The sequence below is a fragment of the Lonchura striata genome, chromosome 3 (assembly GCF_050655825.1).
Source record: "Lonchura striata isolate lonStrDom1 chromosome 3, ASM5065582v1, whole genome shotgun sequence".
In the NCBI taxonomy this organism is placed as follows: Eukaryota; Metazoa; Chordata; class Aves; order Passeriformes; family Estrildidae; genus Lonchura; species Lonchura striata.
Genome location: NC_140705.1, coordinates 53,905,570 through 53,921,697, shown reverse-complemented (window position 1 = coordinate 53,921,697; position 16,128 = coordinate 53,905,570). Strand labels below are relative to the sequence as shown.

Below are 16,128 nucleotides of genomic sequence, written 5' to 3'. Positions count from 1 at the left end.
AAATTTGCCTTCCCTCTATTAGAAATTCAAGCATAAAAACATAATTCAGTGTTATCAATATAGTGCAACAAAGTAACCACTTTGGGATTCCAGGTTTTCCTGGAATGGACTGGATTAAGCCATCCAAGTATGTAAATGGGTATCTTTGGTTTGAATCAGTTTTTTTTCTAAATTCTCTAGAAAAGTTTTCCTGGAGGTTTGCACCAACAGTTTCATTACAGTATTTAATAAGGCATGACATACCACCTGCCTGAAATGTCTATGAAATTGTCTACAGAAGACATATTTGTGTTTTCTGGTATGTATTTTTGTTTCATGAATCAAACCCTTTTTCAGTCTCCTACTGAAAACATAACTAATTCACAGCATAACAGTAACAAACAGGACCAAATGCCTGGGTTTGTAATACTATTTTGATAAAATTAGTGTCTTTGGTAGGAGTATCAGATTTTGTGTTTGTCATCTGTAGTTATGAAAATTAAAGCAAAATTATTTATATTTTAAAGGAACACATTCACAAGACAAGTTATGAGGTTTATTCTAATTTTTGTGAAAATAATGTATCTGTCACTATAGGACTTGCAGAGTTGGTGTTTTTCCTTCAGCTGCAGTTTAAGTACTCAATTTTCTCCCACAATACAACACAAAACAGTGTTACTATCTCAGCTATAACCAAATAAGTTCTTAATCCTTGCTTGAGGTATGTGTGCTGAGAATGTAAGATTGAGAAACATTACTAAAACAGACACACTTTGGGGTGATAAACTGCAGGTCATGAATAATCTCTGGTAATCTACTGACCCCAGAAATTAAATAATAATAAACACCACATTTGTTTATTAATGTTAATTTGTTAATCCAGCTCTTGGCGAAGTTGAGAATGAGCATCTCTAATATGAAAAGCTGAGGCAAACAGGCTTCAGAGTGCTGTGAGACAAGGGCTGGGAGCTACCACCACCCACTGCTGCCTCCCAACAGCAACCCAAGATGAACAGAGGGATGGAGCATCTCTCCTATAAGGAAAGCCTCAGAGAATTGGGTTTGTCCAGCCTAGAAAAGAGATGGTTTAGGGGTGATCTAATTACAGCCTTTCAGTATCTGAAGGGAGCCTACAAGATGGAGAGGGGCCTTTTTACAAGGGCATGTAGTGACAGGACAAGGGGAAATGATTTCAACCTAAAAGAGAGTAGGTTTAGGTAAGATATTAGGAAATGATACTTTACTGTGAGGATGATGGGGCACTTGAACAGGTTGCCTAGAAATGTGGATGTCCAACCCCTGGAAGTGTTCCAGGCCAGGCTGGATGGAGCTCTGAGCAACCTGGTCTAGTGGAAGGTGTCCCTGTCCATGACAGGGGGATTGGAACCAGATGATATTTAAGGTCCTTTCCAGCTCAAGCCATTGTGTGATTCCTTTCTGCAGTAGTGACCATCACTGAAATCTTAAGAGCTCAAAAAGATGGATCACTGAAAGAAACTAGCAAGTACAAAGAGAAAGGAAAAAGATGTTGCTCACAAACACCATAGTTAAGCTGGGGAGCTTCCTATGGATGCTGCCCACGTGCCCTAGCTGCAAGCTTGCAGAAGAAAAAGTCTGCTAAAGGGCATTGAAAACAAGCCCAAGACAATTGACTAGATGGACAAGCAGACTAATCTCTTACATTCATTTTTACACTGTGTCTATTGCACCATATAAAATGTACAGAAATACAGATCTGCAAAATATGTCATCATGACTCAGTACCTATCTCATTATTTGTAATAATTAGGCAGTAATTTTCCATAGCAAATTACACCAATTAGTAATATATTTGTAGCATTTAATCCCATTATAATAATTAAAATAATACATTAATAGTTATTTATAATAATCTGATTTCTAACAGTGAACTGCAAACTTACATAAAAATAAACCACCTATATGCAACTAATTAATTGGATACATTTGGAAACATAGGAACACCATATTTGTATTATCTTCTTAAACAAATTAATTACATGAACTTAAAATCATGAAAGAAACTTAAGCATTTTCTCACCACTTTAAAAGCCCTTGCAGGTGCAGGTAATGAACTGGTTTCTTCCAAATACTTCTCCCAAGAAAAATGCTTAGCATGTGGATAATCTGGCACAGACGAAAGAAACATGATCAAAATTAAACACAGCAGTGAAAAAAAATGAAGTTAATGTCTAATTTACAGAGTGCCTAGCACTTTAACAATACTGTTTTGATTAATACATGGGACTTATAAAATAATTGCAAGAAAAGCTGTTCTAAATTGTCTCTGCTAAATTCACCATACAGGTTAAAAGAGTCAACAATCCTCTCATGCACACTATTGAGTAGCTACTGTACACAACTGCTTTGGATATGAGGATACTCTGTGATTCCCTCTACAATATAAATAATGTGGACTGGAAAAATCTGTCCACTTAACTGAGGAAATGAATTCAAGTAATGAACAGTCATTCACTGGTAAACAATCTAAATCAGTGATAGCTTTGTACCACAGTTGAGCACACTGGACTACTTGTTAGTCTTTTAGTGAGCAATTTTTTATTAAGTTTCTAACAAAATAGCCTGGGCATTTATGAATAATCTACAGACATCATCAAAGAAGATGTTGCCTTTCTCAGAAAATGCCATGTTTATAAACACTCTAGGGAAGAAACACAAAGACAGCTTGGCTGTTAAAGAAAAGGCAGTGCCTGTCCTTCAACTTCACTCTGCACCACAAGTTTCACTTGAAGTTTAAATGTTAGTATTCATAAGCTAGAAGAGAACAAAACCAATTCTAATTTGCTTTACAAGGGATTCACTGAATAACAGGCTGCAATTAACCTCCTGGCAGACAGACTGCTTATGACTTTTCAAGATTGCTGGCTATTAGAATTTTTGTCCAAGTCAGTTTTAACCAATTAAAACTTTCCATGCTCAAGACACCAGATGCCACTTTGTACAACAGGGTATTTAGGTCATCCAGCCATACACAATCATCCTGAAAAATATCTCAAGTTTCACACTAATGAATACACTTCCTTCTTTATCATCTCTCTCATTGCATTTTCCTTCATTTCAAAGACTCCTTACAAGTTTGATTCTTTAATCCCAATAATACAATTTTTTCAGAATGTGAGTTTTACAGTACTTGTCAGCCATTCAGCCAAAATTACAAACTTGGTCAGATTTCAAGGGATATCTTTTGAGTAGATGTCTCTTTACTAAATCAGTATATATTTGCATACTGAATGCCAAACATCTATTATACTTCTATTTTCAATATATTAAGTCCTGTAAAAAATTTACAGCTCTGTAAATATCAATTCCTCATTACAGAAAAAAATTCAGAAGAGGTACCAGAAACCTTATGGTAAATTTGAATGATGCTAACTGACTATAGCCACCTTAAATCTTTCAGACATGTAACAATTTACAAACCTGGCGGGGTGATGAGAGTTCTTTTATGTTCTTTACACCATCCAACAGGATGAATATGTGGGCTAGCTGCTTCACACCTGGAGGAAGGGGAGAAAAAAAGGACCTGAAAATGCAGCTCTTCAGACATCCTATTATGCTTACAAACCAAGACCTACAAGAGAGACTTAAATTCCTAACAACCCACAACACCTTCAACTTAAACTGCAAACATAACCTGAAGACACAAACGCATCTATCACAGACTTTTAACCACCTATGCAAGCATAAGGCTTTATTTACAATTTTGCTGGAGATAATGAAAATAAAGTCCTTTAAATTAATGGTACATCTCTTTTGAGAAGCTGTGATGATTCTGAAAAATTCCCAAGCAGAGATTCTTGGTAGAATCATGTTGGCTAGTTGCAAGAATACCATAATCTCATCAAAGCCAGATGGAGTCTTGCAATGCCAAGATCAAAATTTGAAACCACAAACTTAAAGATCTTGATTAATGGTCTAGGTTGAACCTGGAGGCGGAGGAGAAAACCACATATAACTGCAATGCAGTGCCAATAGCAAGCAAAAATTCAAAACTGGATTCTGAGTGACTTAAATGGAGGTATAAACATGTTACTGTAACCCAGCAGCACATAAGAAAAGTAAGTCTGAAAAAACTCTGGGGGAAAAAAAAAAAACAAACTAAAAACCCAAACAAAAACAAAAACAATAAAAGAAGCATTTTAGGCCCCAAGCTACATGAAAGAATTAGTGATCCAACACTGCAAACTGCTCTTAAAAAACAGACCAAACTCTCTTACTCAAAGGGTTAACAACTTCCCATATTTTCTGTAAAGTGCATCCTATTCTGCACTACTGCTGTTGCCTCTGGCATGCCAATAGAGCCACAGAAGACTAACAGAGGCAGGGTGAGCTACATGTGCTGGCATGTGTCAAGCAGCAAGAGATTGCTCACAATTTATCTTTATTGCATATTAGGATATTATTTCATAACATAACATATTTTGCACAATAAAACACAGTGTACATAATACTACAATTATTATATTCATACTCAATATTATTAGTAAAGATAAAAAGTAAGACTGGTCTACAGAAAAAGTAAAAGCTATCAGGCTCCGCTGTGAAACATGCACCATCCCTACACGTGCATTGATACTTACTGAAGGTTTTTGAGTTTGCCAAACAATTGACAGTACTTTATTAATGAAATACATTGTATTTATGTAGCCAAGATGACTAAGAAACATGCTGCTGACACAAAAGGCCAGCATCACTCTGCATGGCACTGCACTACACTGTGCAACCACACCACTTGCCTCTATTTAGCTGAAAATTCATGTATTATAACCATATAATACCCATATACATCTGCCCTTAAGGACCTCACTTCTCTTAGGAGCCTACCCCACCTAAGTTCTTCTTTAGTTAAATAAATTCAGTTTCATAATACACCACCTCTCTCCTCCACTATTTCCTATCCCTAAACGTGTTTCAGAAGCTGACATCAAATATTTCCAGCTATGCCCCGCCTCTCTCTTCTGGAGAACCCCACCAGCATTTCCATCTCTCCAGTGGCCACAAGGTCAGTGTCCCACTCACTGCAAGGATCCAGCAAGGCCAAAAAAGTGAAGCTTGAGTAAGTTGAAGTAGCTAAGGCCTTCATTCCCAGTTCCCCAGGGAGAGATAAAGAAACAAACCTTAAGCACCCAAGCAATTGTCTAGATTCAAACACCCTGTCTGCCTCCTGTGTTTTCTAAACACTTCTCGAATACTTAATGAGAAAAGAATAAACAGAGCATAACCATGCATGAAGACACATGCTTCATATAATAACTGAGCAAAACACCACACCACTCATGATCTAGTTTCTATTTAATCCCTCTCTGAAGTCAATGTCTCCATCATTAGGCTGGAGAATAATAGGCAATCTCTCCATTGTACCTCAATCCGAGCTACTAATGCAAAGTACCAAACATGTGGGGCTGCTCCCTCTGAGTGTTATAAAATAATCGTTATCTATATCTACCCAGAAAGGAAGGGTGCATGAGAGAAGAAGAAACTAAAGGTAAATTATGCAGGCACTCCACAGTCTTAAGATTCAAAACACCAGGTCTGCAGATCTGGGACACAAACAAACTTTAGAGACTGCAAAAGGAAATACAGCACAGAAAAAATTGCAGACTGGACCCTGGGCTATACCACATTGCAGTTTTCAACCTTCACTGCATAAAAGAAAAACGAAAGAGTACATTATACTTGAAATAACTTTTTTTTTTTTTTAATCTGAAAAATATTTTACATGTTGTCTAAAACTTAGTATGGATAATCTTCAACAGAAATGCAGGCTTGGGGTGCTCCAGAACATGATCTCACAACAAGGACTCATCTAACCTTCTACCTAAACAGAGAGAAGCACTAATGATGAAAAATACTGGCCAACATAACATCATTATCTTGTGGCTATATCTATGAAACAATTCTGCTAGTATTTCTTTGTAATGATGCCAATCAGATAATTCCAAGCAGATAAAACCTACCCTAGACAGACTCTGTAATGGCTCTGACAATAGCCAAGGATTTTAATTCAGTTCATGAATACCAGCATTTTTGTCCTTCTACAATATCTAAAGCTATACTGTATGTATTCAGTATTCATAGTATCACACCAGGTACTCTCTAAATCACTGAAGTTGCCATCAATAAAAGGAAGCAAAGGAAGCAAGAGACCTTTTGTGATAATTTAGCACTGTTAAAACTGAGCACCTGATTTCTAGAAATGTTTTGCCTCCAAAAATAAGAAAAAACTTGTGAGTCCTTCATGCTTCCTCTGGGCTCTTCTTTTCTCTTTACAGTAACTCTGAAGAGAAGCTAACAAGAAGATGGGGCAGCACTCCTCTCTTTGATCCCTCTCACACTGGGAATTTTACATGTATGAGGTATACTTCTTTACTGAAAAGACATATCCTCTTACTTCCTAAAATGTTTTGAAGTAAAGTTCACAAATTATTTTCAAAACTGTTGCAAGTTAAATTTGGGAACAAGTCCCATGGTGAGGATCACTATGGTATTATCAGTATTATACTTAAAATAATCAAGCAGATGTGTAAAAAACACTTAACAGGACAAACCTTCTAAATGCATTTGGCTTGGTTTGATTTCTAAAGCATAGTCTGAACATTCATTTTAATAAAACTCTGAAAAATGAATGCCACTGCACACACTTCTTGGCTTGAAGATTCAAGAAGAAGCAAATGACCAAGGAATGCTGCAATAAAAGATGCATTCCTAGAAGATGTTCTGACATTACAGTGAGCATGGAACACAAAGCAGCCTGTGATTCAACAGCATTGCAAAATAGCACTATGAAACATCTACAAACTTTGATTTGCTTTAAAAGAAAAATCCAGTCATTACAGATAAGCCTATGAGCAGCTTCTTCAACTGCAGTAGACTCCAGAAAAAGGAAGATCCTTGTTCCAGCAAAATTGGATCACACAGTCCATCTTCACCTACTGATTTCACACAGCCTTTTAGCTTCTAACAGTTAATTTAGCAATAGAAAGTAGAGATCAGTAAAAGTCACACACAATTTAAAATAAAGCTATTATGCTTTAATATGTGTTATTCAATGGATATACATCTAGTTTGGAAGAACAACAATAGTCCATCAGAAAAAGCCCCAGAGAGTTGTCAACTGGAATGTTAAGGCTATGCTGACCTTTCACAATCAATTTGCCACATCCCACAGCTTTTTATCTACTTTGTTCCAAAACAGAAGGCAGATTACCCAGTTCATGCTTCATAAAACATGATGATCCATGAATTGTGAGGATGCTTACTAGGCCAAAAAAGGTTACCAACACTAGCAGGAGCTGAAGGATTTTGCACCTCAAAACATACCTACACCTGGACCACAGCAGAGCACCAGCATTACCTTTTGCTGAGCAGTAGAGACGTGACAAATGCACACTCGAGTAATAAAACAAGATTACAATGTCCAAACAATTCATGTCACTTGTGAACCATTCTTTCTGTTGTGTGAGAACATGCAGACAGAAAAAGAAATCTAATATCCATACTGGAAACTGAAGCTAATCCAAAAAGCTGAAAGTAGAGCCAAAAGCAGCAGAGTGCACCAGCTGAACCTGTAGGAGAGCCACGCAGAGGGACAGAACAAGTGACAGCTTGCTGAGTTGTGGGCATCTTAACTACAGAAAAAACATCAAAGCAGGGAAGAACTACATGATGTAAATGGCCAGGAAATAGTTCTGCAACAAGGAAAACCAAGGCCAGCTGACAACGTGATTCCCCAGTGTGTGCACAACTTTGCCTGAAAGGAACATATGTAAGGTTCAGCAGTCTTTAACTCACAGCAGGAGGGCACATCCTAATGGGGGAGACACACATAGAAGACAACTTAATATTGTTATTGACTTTCACCTGTCCTGCTAATTTTTCCCTCAAATCTGTTTCAAATACACAGTGCATCCTAACTAAATTAAGAGAGATGGATGATAATGCTTGCTGCTGAAAAAGTTAATACTCAATTATTTCAGCAAAATATTTTCTTAAATAGGTTTCCATCTGATACTCTGGACAACTGGACAGCCATTTTTAATTAAATGGTCAGCATTGTCTTTACAATAAGTGCATGTGTGTCCTGGACAATGTGTTACAATAATTTTCTGTTTTGAAATTATTTCTGGTTTTCCCTTTTGGGAAACAAACCTTTTAATATTTTGATATTCATTTAATAAGTGTAGATACAGTCTGTAATGAAAATGTTACCCATCAGAAACCACTCATACACAGATGCCCCATACACCCATAAATAATAATGTGCCCTCAAGAATACTACTTATACAAGTTCTTGATTGTGATGTCAGTCACCCAACAGAGAGAGAAAAAGAAGAAAACCATAAAAACTATCCTGCAGCCCCATCTAGTGCATAATTGAGAATACTTCATCATTGACAAGTATAAAGCTGGTATAATTTTAGGTCAGGGCTTCTCAAAACGTAATCCAGGAGGTTATAACATGCATCCAGAGGTGGTATAGTACTACCATAAAACACTACAATATTTTCTATTTAAAGTCTGGTAAGAAAGCTGCGTGGTGATTCACAGGAAATTTAGGGTCAGATAGTGTTTCATTCTATTTAAATAGTTAAACGCATGCACTGTGACTCATACTTTTTTAAGGTTGTTTTATCTTTTTTTTATGATCTATCCCCTTCAAAAAGATGGTTCCTTTCAAAGAGCGAGTGGAGCCAAGTTAATTATCTCAAAAATGAAACACGCAGAGTGCAACTTTTAAGGACTTGGCTGCTAGGAAAGTAGTAAATAGTGATGGAGAACAGGGCTGGCCTCCTAATCTCACAACAAAGTCCAGTCTGTTCCAAAAGTCATACAGATCAAAAAATGGTTCCAAAAATCAAAAGCTATTTTATTTTCACAGCAAGCTTCAGAAATCATTTTTCTATGCAAGACAGACAGGAACAGAGCAGAGAATGGCACATGGGCCACTGTATTTTAACACACTCCTGGTACGCTGATCCCAAAATCTGCCTGTACAACCTTCTCTGCAGGGGAAGTTCAGACCAAGCCAAGGATGAGCGAGGGTACCCAGAGCCCTCTGATGCAGCAAGTCTGGGATGCACAGCCATTGCACCACTTCTCCTGTGGACAAACAGCAACAAGCTGGCACAGCTTCACCTCTTTCATGAGCCCTGGCTGTGTTTCCATTTGGACACAAAAAAAATAGGAAGATAAGACAACATCAATCAGTGTGTAAACAAATCTGATGTAAGGGAACAGAAGAATATAGGATGGACCTGTAGTTAATTCATAGTTACGACATACTGAAAGATTCCCCACTCCATTTCCAGGTTCAGACAATGGTAAGAAAACTGAGAAGTTCCACTGAATGACAATGCCTTCAGCTTTCAAAGCAATATTATGTTTCATCAAAAGAGATGGAACAGATGGAAAGGACCTGGAGGCTTATGTTGTATAGGTCAAACCTCTCCTTCATTAAGTAAAATCTTGAATTTTGTTCACTTTTGTCCAATCTAAAAGCCACTATCAAAGGAAAATTTAATATTATTTATAATATACTGAAAGTAGCATGACCATGCATTAAAGAGCTGCTGTAATGACTAATTCTAGCCAGGGTACTTACTTTCGACCAAAAATGTATTTTCTAATGCTCAGAAAGAAAGTAAAGAAGAGTATCTTCAGGCTGAAAGCCTGAAGCCTAAAAACCCTTAGGCAATCATAATGGGTTTCTGTTGCCTGAAGTCAGTAATATCAGTCAAATCTCTTTTAGGTATCCAAAAATAGGAAAGGTTTTTTTTAACCTCAATGAGAAAGTTCAGTCTACTCCAAATAAAACACAAAAGGTATACAGAGAAATGAGGTACTTGTTTGAAAATAACCAACATACACAAAATAAGTAATTTCACCTTCATTATTATTCTGAGATTGAAACTTACATGCAAGCGCTAGGAACCTGTGAGGTTCAGTTCTGGGTAATCTCAGAAAACGTTTTAATTTTTAGTTAGAGACAGCAGTTGGTAGACATGAAATGTATGCACCTAAGATATTTTAAGGTCCTTACAAACCTGATACCTAAAATTAAAAATGAGAGTGGGATGCATTCAGGTTACATTTGCAGGCTCTCTTTTGGTCAAACACTCCACTGCTATTTTCATTTGCCGCTCTTTTCTCTCATTTTCTTTCTTTCTTTCTCTACTCACTATTCTCAATGCAATGCTGAGAGGTAGGCCACATTACTGATATTTTAATTTCCATGTACAGTACTTCCAGGAGCATCATCTTGCTGTTTCCAGAAAGGTATTTCACAATTTCACCAAAAGAACAAAACTGAAGTTTGATGTCAATGTAAACACAGCTCAAATTATTTCAGAAAACCTATAGGAAAACCTATAAGCTTTCAAATTCAAATTTTCTTCATCCTTTTAGGAGGGTTTTATGTCATGTATTCTACATACAAAATTCAGAAAAACCTCTTCAGGATGCTATAACTTTAACTAATACTATAAATGTAAAGCTTGGTTATGTACTTGAAAACTGCTTCTGCCTCCTCTGAAAAGATCGGTGGACAAAGTTCCTGTTGACATTGGAATATTAACAAGTCTGAAATTCAGTTTGTCTGCTATATAGAGTGCAGTATTTTAGAAATATGCCTATGCTACCTCTGAACAAACTAGGGGTTATATTGCACTGTGTTTTCCCTAAAAGCTTTGCCTAACTGCCATTTTAATTATTAATTAATGTCATAGCTATTATTAGTGAACAGTTAAGTGCCAAGATATTCAGACTAAGTTTCCCCAGTTTCCTGATGCTTTGTAGAGAAAATATATGGTTTGTGTTACTTCTTTGTGAAAATAATTGCTAATCTTTCTGGTCTTTCACTTGTTTGGTCTATTATCTTGATATTAAGTTCTTGACTTCACTTAACTCTCTGCTCACGACTGCTTCAAAAATTCAGTTCTACTTCAGTTTATCTGTCACAATGGCCACAAAATTATTATTTTAAGAGAGGGACTCACTAAGTTTAGAAGTTACTTTTATAGTTTTGTGACATTCTCATTGATGTAGTGCCAAAGTAGTCATCAAATACAGATGAAAAAATTTCTCTTCATTTATTTTATAGGCTCAGCTATACAATTAAGTTGCCACTGTCAAAGTCCAGCCATAAAAGGGATCCATAACAATGTTCTACCTTTTGTGCAGTAACTTATTCTCCAAAGACTGTAAAGTAAACTACATTGCTCCAAATGATCTGTCAAATGAAGATCCAAGAGCAAAACAAACTTGCACTGTAACAGCCTAAATCTTCTTCACTATCTTTATACTCCTAGTACATCCTGCTCTATCCACTGATTTTCCTATAGATACACAGAGCCCCTCCCCCATAAAACGTGCACAAAGGTCATATCTAACACAGGTCAGGATAACAGGATTTCAGTTTCCACTGGAAGATAGAACACAAAGGACTAAAACCAGGTTTTGCCCCTATCCTGATGCTTTATAGAATATGACTACAGTTCAGTTTCAACATAAGTGGATCAAGAACCTTATGAATACATGCCGCCTTACAAGTAAAACTAACTCCAAGTACACTTAGTCTCATTATCATGGTGTATATTCTTCACTGAAGAGATCAGCCTCAGAGATAATATGTAACTGAAATCAATCCACAACTCCAGATGCAGCAGCACACATGAACACACATTTAGCACAACCTCAGCATTCTTTACGTGCAACTTGACATGGGAAAATCAATTCCGCCAGTCTGCCACTGAGACCTACTTTGGTGGCCATACTTAAAAATCCAGCAAAAGTTGGTATAGCAATTGTATCACCAGTCTGGAAAGTATCACAGAAAACAGCACTTAAAGCAAACACATTTCTGATACATCTTACTAGGATACAAACAAAAACATCATACCAGTAGTCATAACTCTCATCCCAGTTGTCAAAATGAACCAGAAAACGATTGTCCACCATGTCTGTTACCGTGGCAACACAAATGAAAGTCGGGTTCTTCTTGTCTACGGCTTCCAGCTTCATCCCCACTCGAAATCCCGACGGAATCACTGTCTACATAGAGGAAGACATTTAACTGAAGATAAATACTGTAAATCCAGAAATCTCCCCATCATCCATAATCGCTATATTCCTGTCATTTCCAAATTTCCCAATTAACTGTCCCAATAGAGTGGCAGAAACCTAATTAGCTGACATGAGCAATGCTCAAGCACCAAGACTTGGGGCTTATGACAGAAAATAAGTCCTAAACATGCTGCTAAAATGAAATGTATTAGTTTCAGCTGTCTTAAATATTCCCTCTGAAAGAGACCATTCTTGTTGCACAAGATTATGGTGCAAGACAGAGTACAAATAACAAATCTTTAATTTAAGAATGCATCAGAAGTTTTAAACAGATAAGTAGAAGAGTAATGAACTGGAACTGCAGAGGTTAGCTGTGCAGAGGAAAATGTTAGAATGTTATTCATTCTGCTGTAAACACTTTTGTTTTAAATTTCAGACTCAAGTCTGCCATCACTGAAATATGCTATGAGTCTCTACCACACACATGAGCATACTCACAATTACACCATTAGTAACAAGTGAGTACTTACTGCATTCTGGTTTTCAAACAGTGATTTAGGAGCAGCTTGAGCCTTGCATGCCTTTAAGTAGGAGGGCCAGATGAATTCTTCTTCCTTATATCCTAAATGAGAGTTGTAAAAGAAGGGCAACAAATTATGGGTATGAGACACAGGTGCACGAATCATTAAGAGACCAATTTTATACTTCTGTTTCTTCCCTTGGAATGAACATCTCCAAGAAGCCCAGGCTAAAAGTCACCTCTTTGTCTCTCCCCAACAAAACCTCATCTTATCACCACCTGTCTGCCTCACAGGTACTACCTAACTTCCCTTTGTTGTCACACAGAGCCAACAAGTGTTCTCCAGCTGCTTCTTCAGTCTGTTGCTTTTACTTCAGAATCAGAAAAAAGACCTACAGGTTCCAAAGTTCTTCCCACCATGCCAGTCAGTCCAAGGAAAAAAATATCCCTCCTCCTCCAGACTTTGCCATATTACATCATCAGGCTATCACTAATACAGCATCATCACTACTAGCTTTAAAAGAACCCCCCTAGATTATAGCAAACAGCTACTTACACTATCAATGCTGCAGGACCCCTTCTCAATCTACAGCATAAAATGACCCCTGTATGGACATTATACATTTTTCATTCTGTGTATACAACACTTAAAATTAAATTTGTATTTCTATTAATGTTTAGTTTCTTAGGGGGAAAAAATTACAAAACATTCATAATATCTTGAACTGCATAAAATAATCTTCCAAATACCATCTGTAGTTCTAATCTAAAAAACAATGCTAGGAGTTGGAAGCAAATAGATTTCCTCCTTCATTTTTCTGTTATGTAACAGTTGTAGAAACACCTCTTTTAATCAATATGTTACAACCCAGAAAAGACCAAAACCACAATAAATTTCAGTGAGTGACTGCCTTTACTGAAATGTGTCACCTCTTAACTACTTGAAGTATTACTCAAACATGCCAGAGACAACTGCTTTGTTTAACCTGAGTTTCTCATATTATCCCAGGAACCACAAGTTTAAAATCCTTCATCTTCTCTGCATAGGACTTTCTCACTTTCCATTTTAAATAGTAGTCAACATAAATTAACCTAAAAGTTCAAAGAAAAATACCTTTTTTATACTCCAATTTTCTCTTGTTTTGATACAGTACAGCTGTGTATCACGCTTTGAAACCATTTTTATGTTGTATGTATATTTCAAATGTATGTATGTTATATTTCAAATGCTGTATCATTTGAAGCCACTTTAAAGCAATACAGTATTTAGGCTTTTCATTTTCACTTTGTAATTCTAGAGAGTATTCAAACCTAAGTCCAAGCTCACAGCAGACAATAAAAACTCCACCTACTGCATGAGTGAAGGGATCAGTTAATGGGACTAGGACAAAGCCCATGGGAAAAAAAATGGTTTTAGTACACTGTGAAGCAGTTTTTGGGCAGTGTGGGTCTTCCTGTCACCAAATGAGAAAGGGAGATCTTAACCTCCTAACTCATCTCTCATAACAAGACCAGAAGTCAATTTGATTTATTCACTGCAGATATAGACCAGTCGATGCAATTTTTACATGCATATATATACACATGTATATCCATCCTGTTGCTGCAGATTTTGCCTGTGTGAGATAAAAAAGTGGCTACCTCTACACAAGATGAATAGTGTCCTGAACACCATGTTTTTTAATTTCTAGGAAACCCAGTTCAATTTTGCCTCTTAGCTCTCCTACACCTGCTGGAAGCCCAGCAGCAGCTGCCTGTTGCCTCTGCTGCCGTGGGGGTGGGAGACATTCCATCACAAGGCCTGTCTTGCCCAGCAGCACTAAGAGTTACCCATCCTTCCCCTTTTAAAAAACATGGATAGAAATACATTTCATAAAACATCTAGAATAATATTCTTCCTGTCTCATGTCCCTCACTCCCCACCCCCTGCCCCCCCCCCTCCCCACCCAAGGCAGACCACCAGGTTCCAAATTGCTTAGGGTTTATACCATGAAGGTCATAAATTTGTATTTTATCTGGAAAATTAAAGGCTACTAACACAAACCTTTGAGTTCTTCTCTGGGGTGCTATTTTATATAAATACTGTGTCCTATGTCATAACTCTCATTGGCTTTAGCCAATGTAAAATTTGCAATGGGCACTACAGAAATCATTATTAAAATGTTTTAACACAGGAATATACAACCAATCTGTCCAACCCAATTAAAACAGAACCTACAACTGGCATATTATCCTTCCTCTTGGAAAAGCAGAACCCCACAAAGTTCTAGAGGAAATCATTCATGATTAACAAAAGCTTTCTAAACCAGGCATGTAAGATGTAAAAGGTGACAAATCCTCGTCATAGATGCCAAACTTACTAAGCACACTGTAATAACATCAGGAAGGCTGTAACTGGGAAATACCCATTTGCTACATACAAGTTATTACATCAGCAAGGGCCAACCTTCTAAGAAATTCTTATTTATGTTCAAGAAATTGCTATTGCTACATGGCCAGTTATGCAGAACTGTGTCCAAGGCAAGTAGCACCCTGTAGCCAGAGTGGAGCTTGCAGAGGACTCAGAAGAGCAGCTCATGCCTCTCAAGGCTCTCACAAAGAAATGCCATCATCTCACACACTGGCAGGCCCCCTGCCCCTACACTTCCAGTGGCTTTACTTTACTCTCACCTTCCACACCTGAGCCCTTATATCTACAGTTTTATAATTCTCTGGAAGCACATCCTCTTGAATTTGTGCATGTCCTCATTTTCCAGCCCTTCTAAATCACATTATACTACCCTCATTGTGTACGCCAAAATGGCATATTCATTTATTTCTCACTTTCCAGACTTCAGAACTTGCTCCCTTCATCCTCACATATTCCCGCCATATTCCAAAAGGACCACATTTATCTATTTTTCATAGTACAGTTCAGTGCAGATGCCCTCCAATTGCCAAAAGAAGTTACACAATGTGAAATGGAAGTAAATTATGCAAATAAATTACACACATTTCAATACCTGTAAACCATTTAAATAATCCATGTACAAATTACACTTCCAGGCTTGCAATCTTACCTTTTTTTCTCCCTATTGATCTGTTCATTCCTCTTTTTGTCTCTATTTCATATTTAATCTTTGTGGAAATAGGATAGTCTTTATTAGTCTGTACCAACATTTGTACAATAACAGTGATCATTATGCAGTAGCAAAAATGTCCTAAGACCTTCCACTAAAGGATCCTCAGCTGCCTGTGAGACCTCAGTTTAAGCATATTTGTCACCAGTATGCTGCCGTTTTCCTTGCAATAAGCTGGGGTCTAAGTTTGCTGCTCAGTTTTTTTCCTTAATGCCTTATTGATGACTCTTATGGTCCATTTTGTTTTCTTGGTTTCTCTGAATTTCCACTGAATAAAAGGGGCATGCTTCCGAACTTGAAATTTTAGGCAAGTATTTAATTTGCCATTTGCAAAAACCCTTGACTAAACAAAGGAAAACATTTCTGCCAAAAAAAAAATTACAGCATTACACAGGTACTCCCAATCTTAGA

At 37.2% G+C, this 16,128-nt stretch overlaps 1 protein-coding gene across 8 annotated transcripts in view; it reads right to left on the bottom strand.

Moving 5' to 3' along the window:
• Nucleotides 1–16,128, bottom strand: part of L3MBTL3 (L3MBTL histone methyl-lysine binding protein 3) — a 77,801-nt gene that overhangs the window by 27,933 nt on the left and 33,740 nt on the right. For all 8 annotated transcript variants that reach the window (XM_021540729.4, XM_085575141.1, XM_021540728.4 and 5 more), the window contains exons 10-13: nt 12,609–12,700; nt 11,915–12,066; nt 3,439–3,515; nt 2,039–2,124 (exon numbers count right to left, since the gene is read on the bottom strand). In XM_021540729.4, the coding sequence (XP_021396404.3) occupies nt 2,039–2,124; nt 3,439–3,515; nt 11,915–12,066; nt 12,609–12,700 (407 nt within the window). The remainder of the gene's footprint in view (nt 1–2,038; nt 2,125–3,438; nt 3,516–11,914; nt 12,067–12,608; nt 12,701–16,128) is intronic.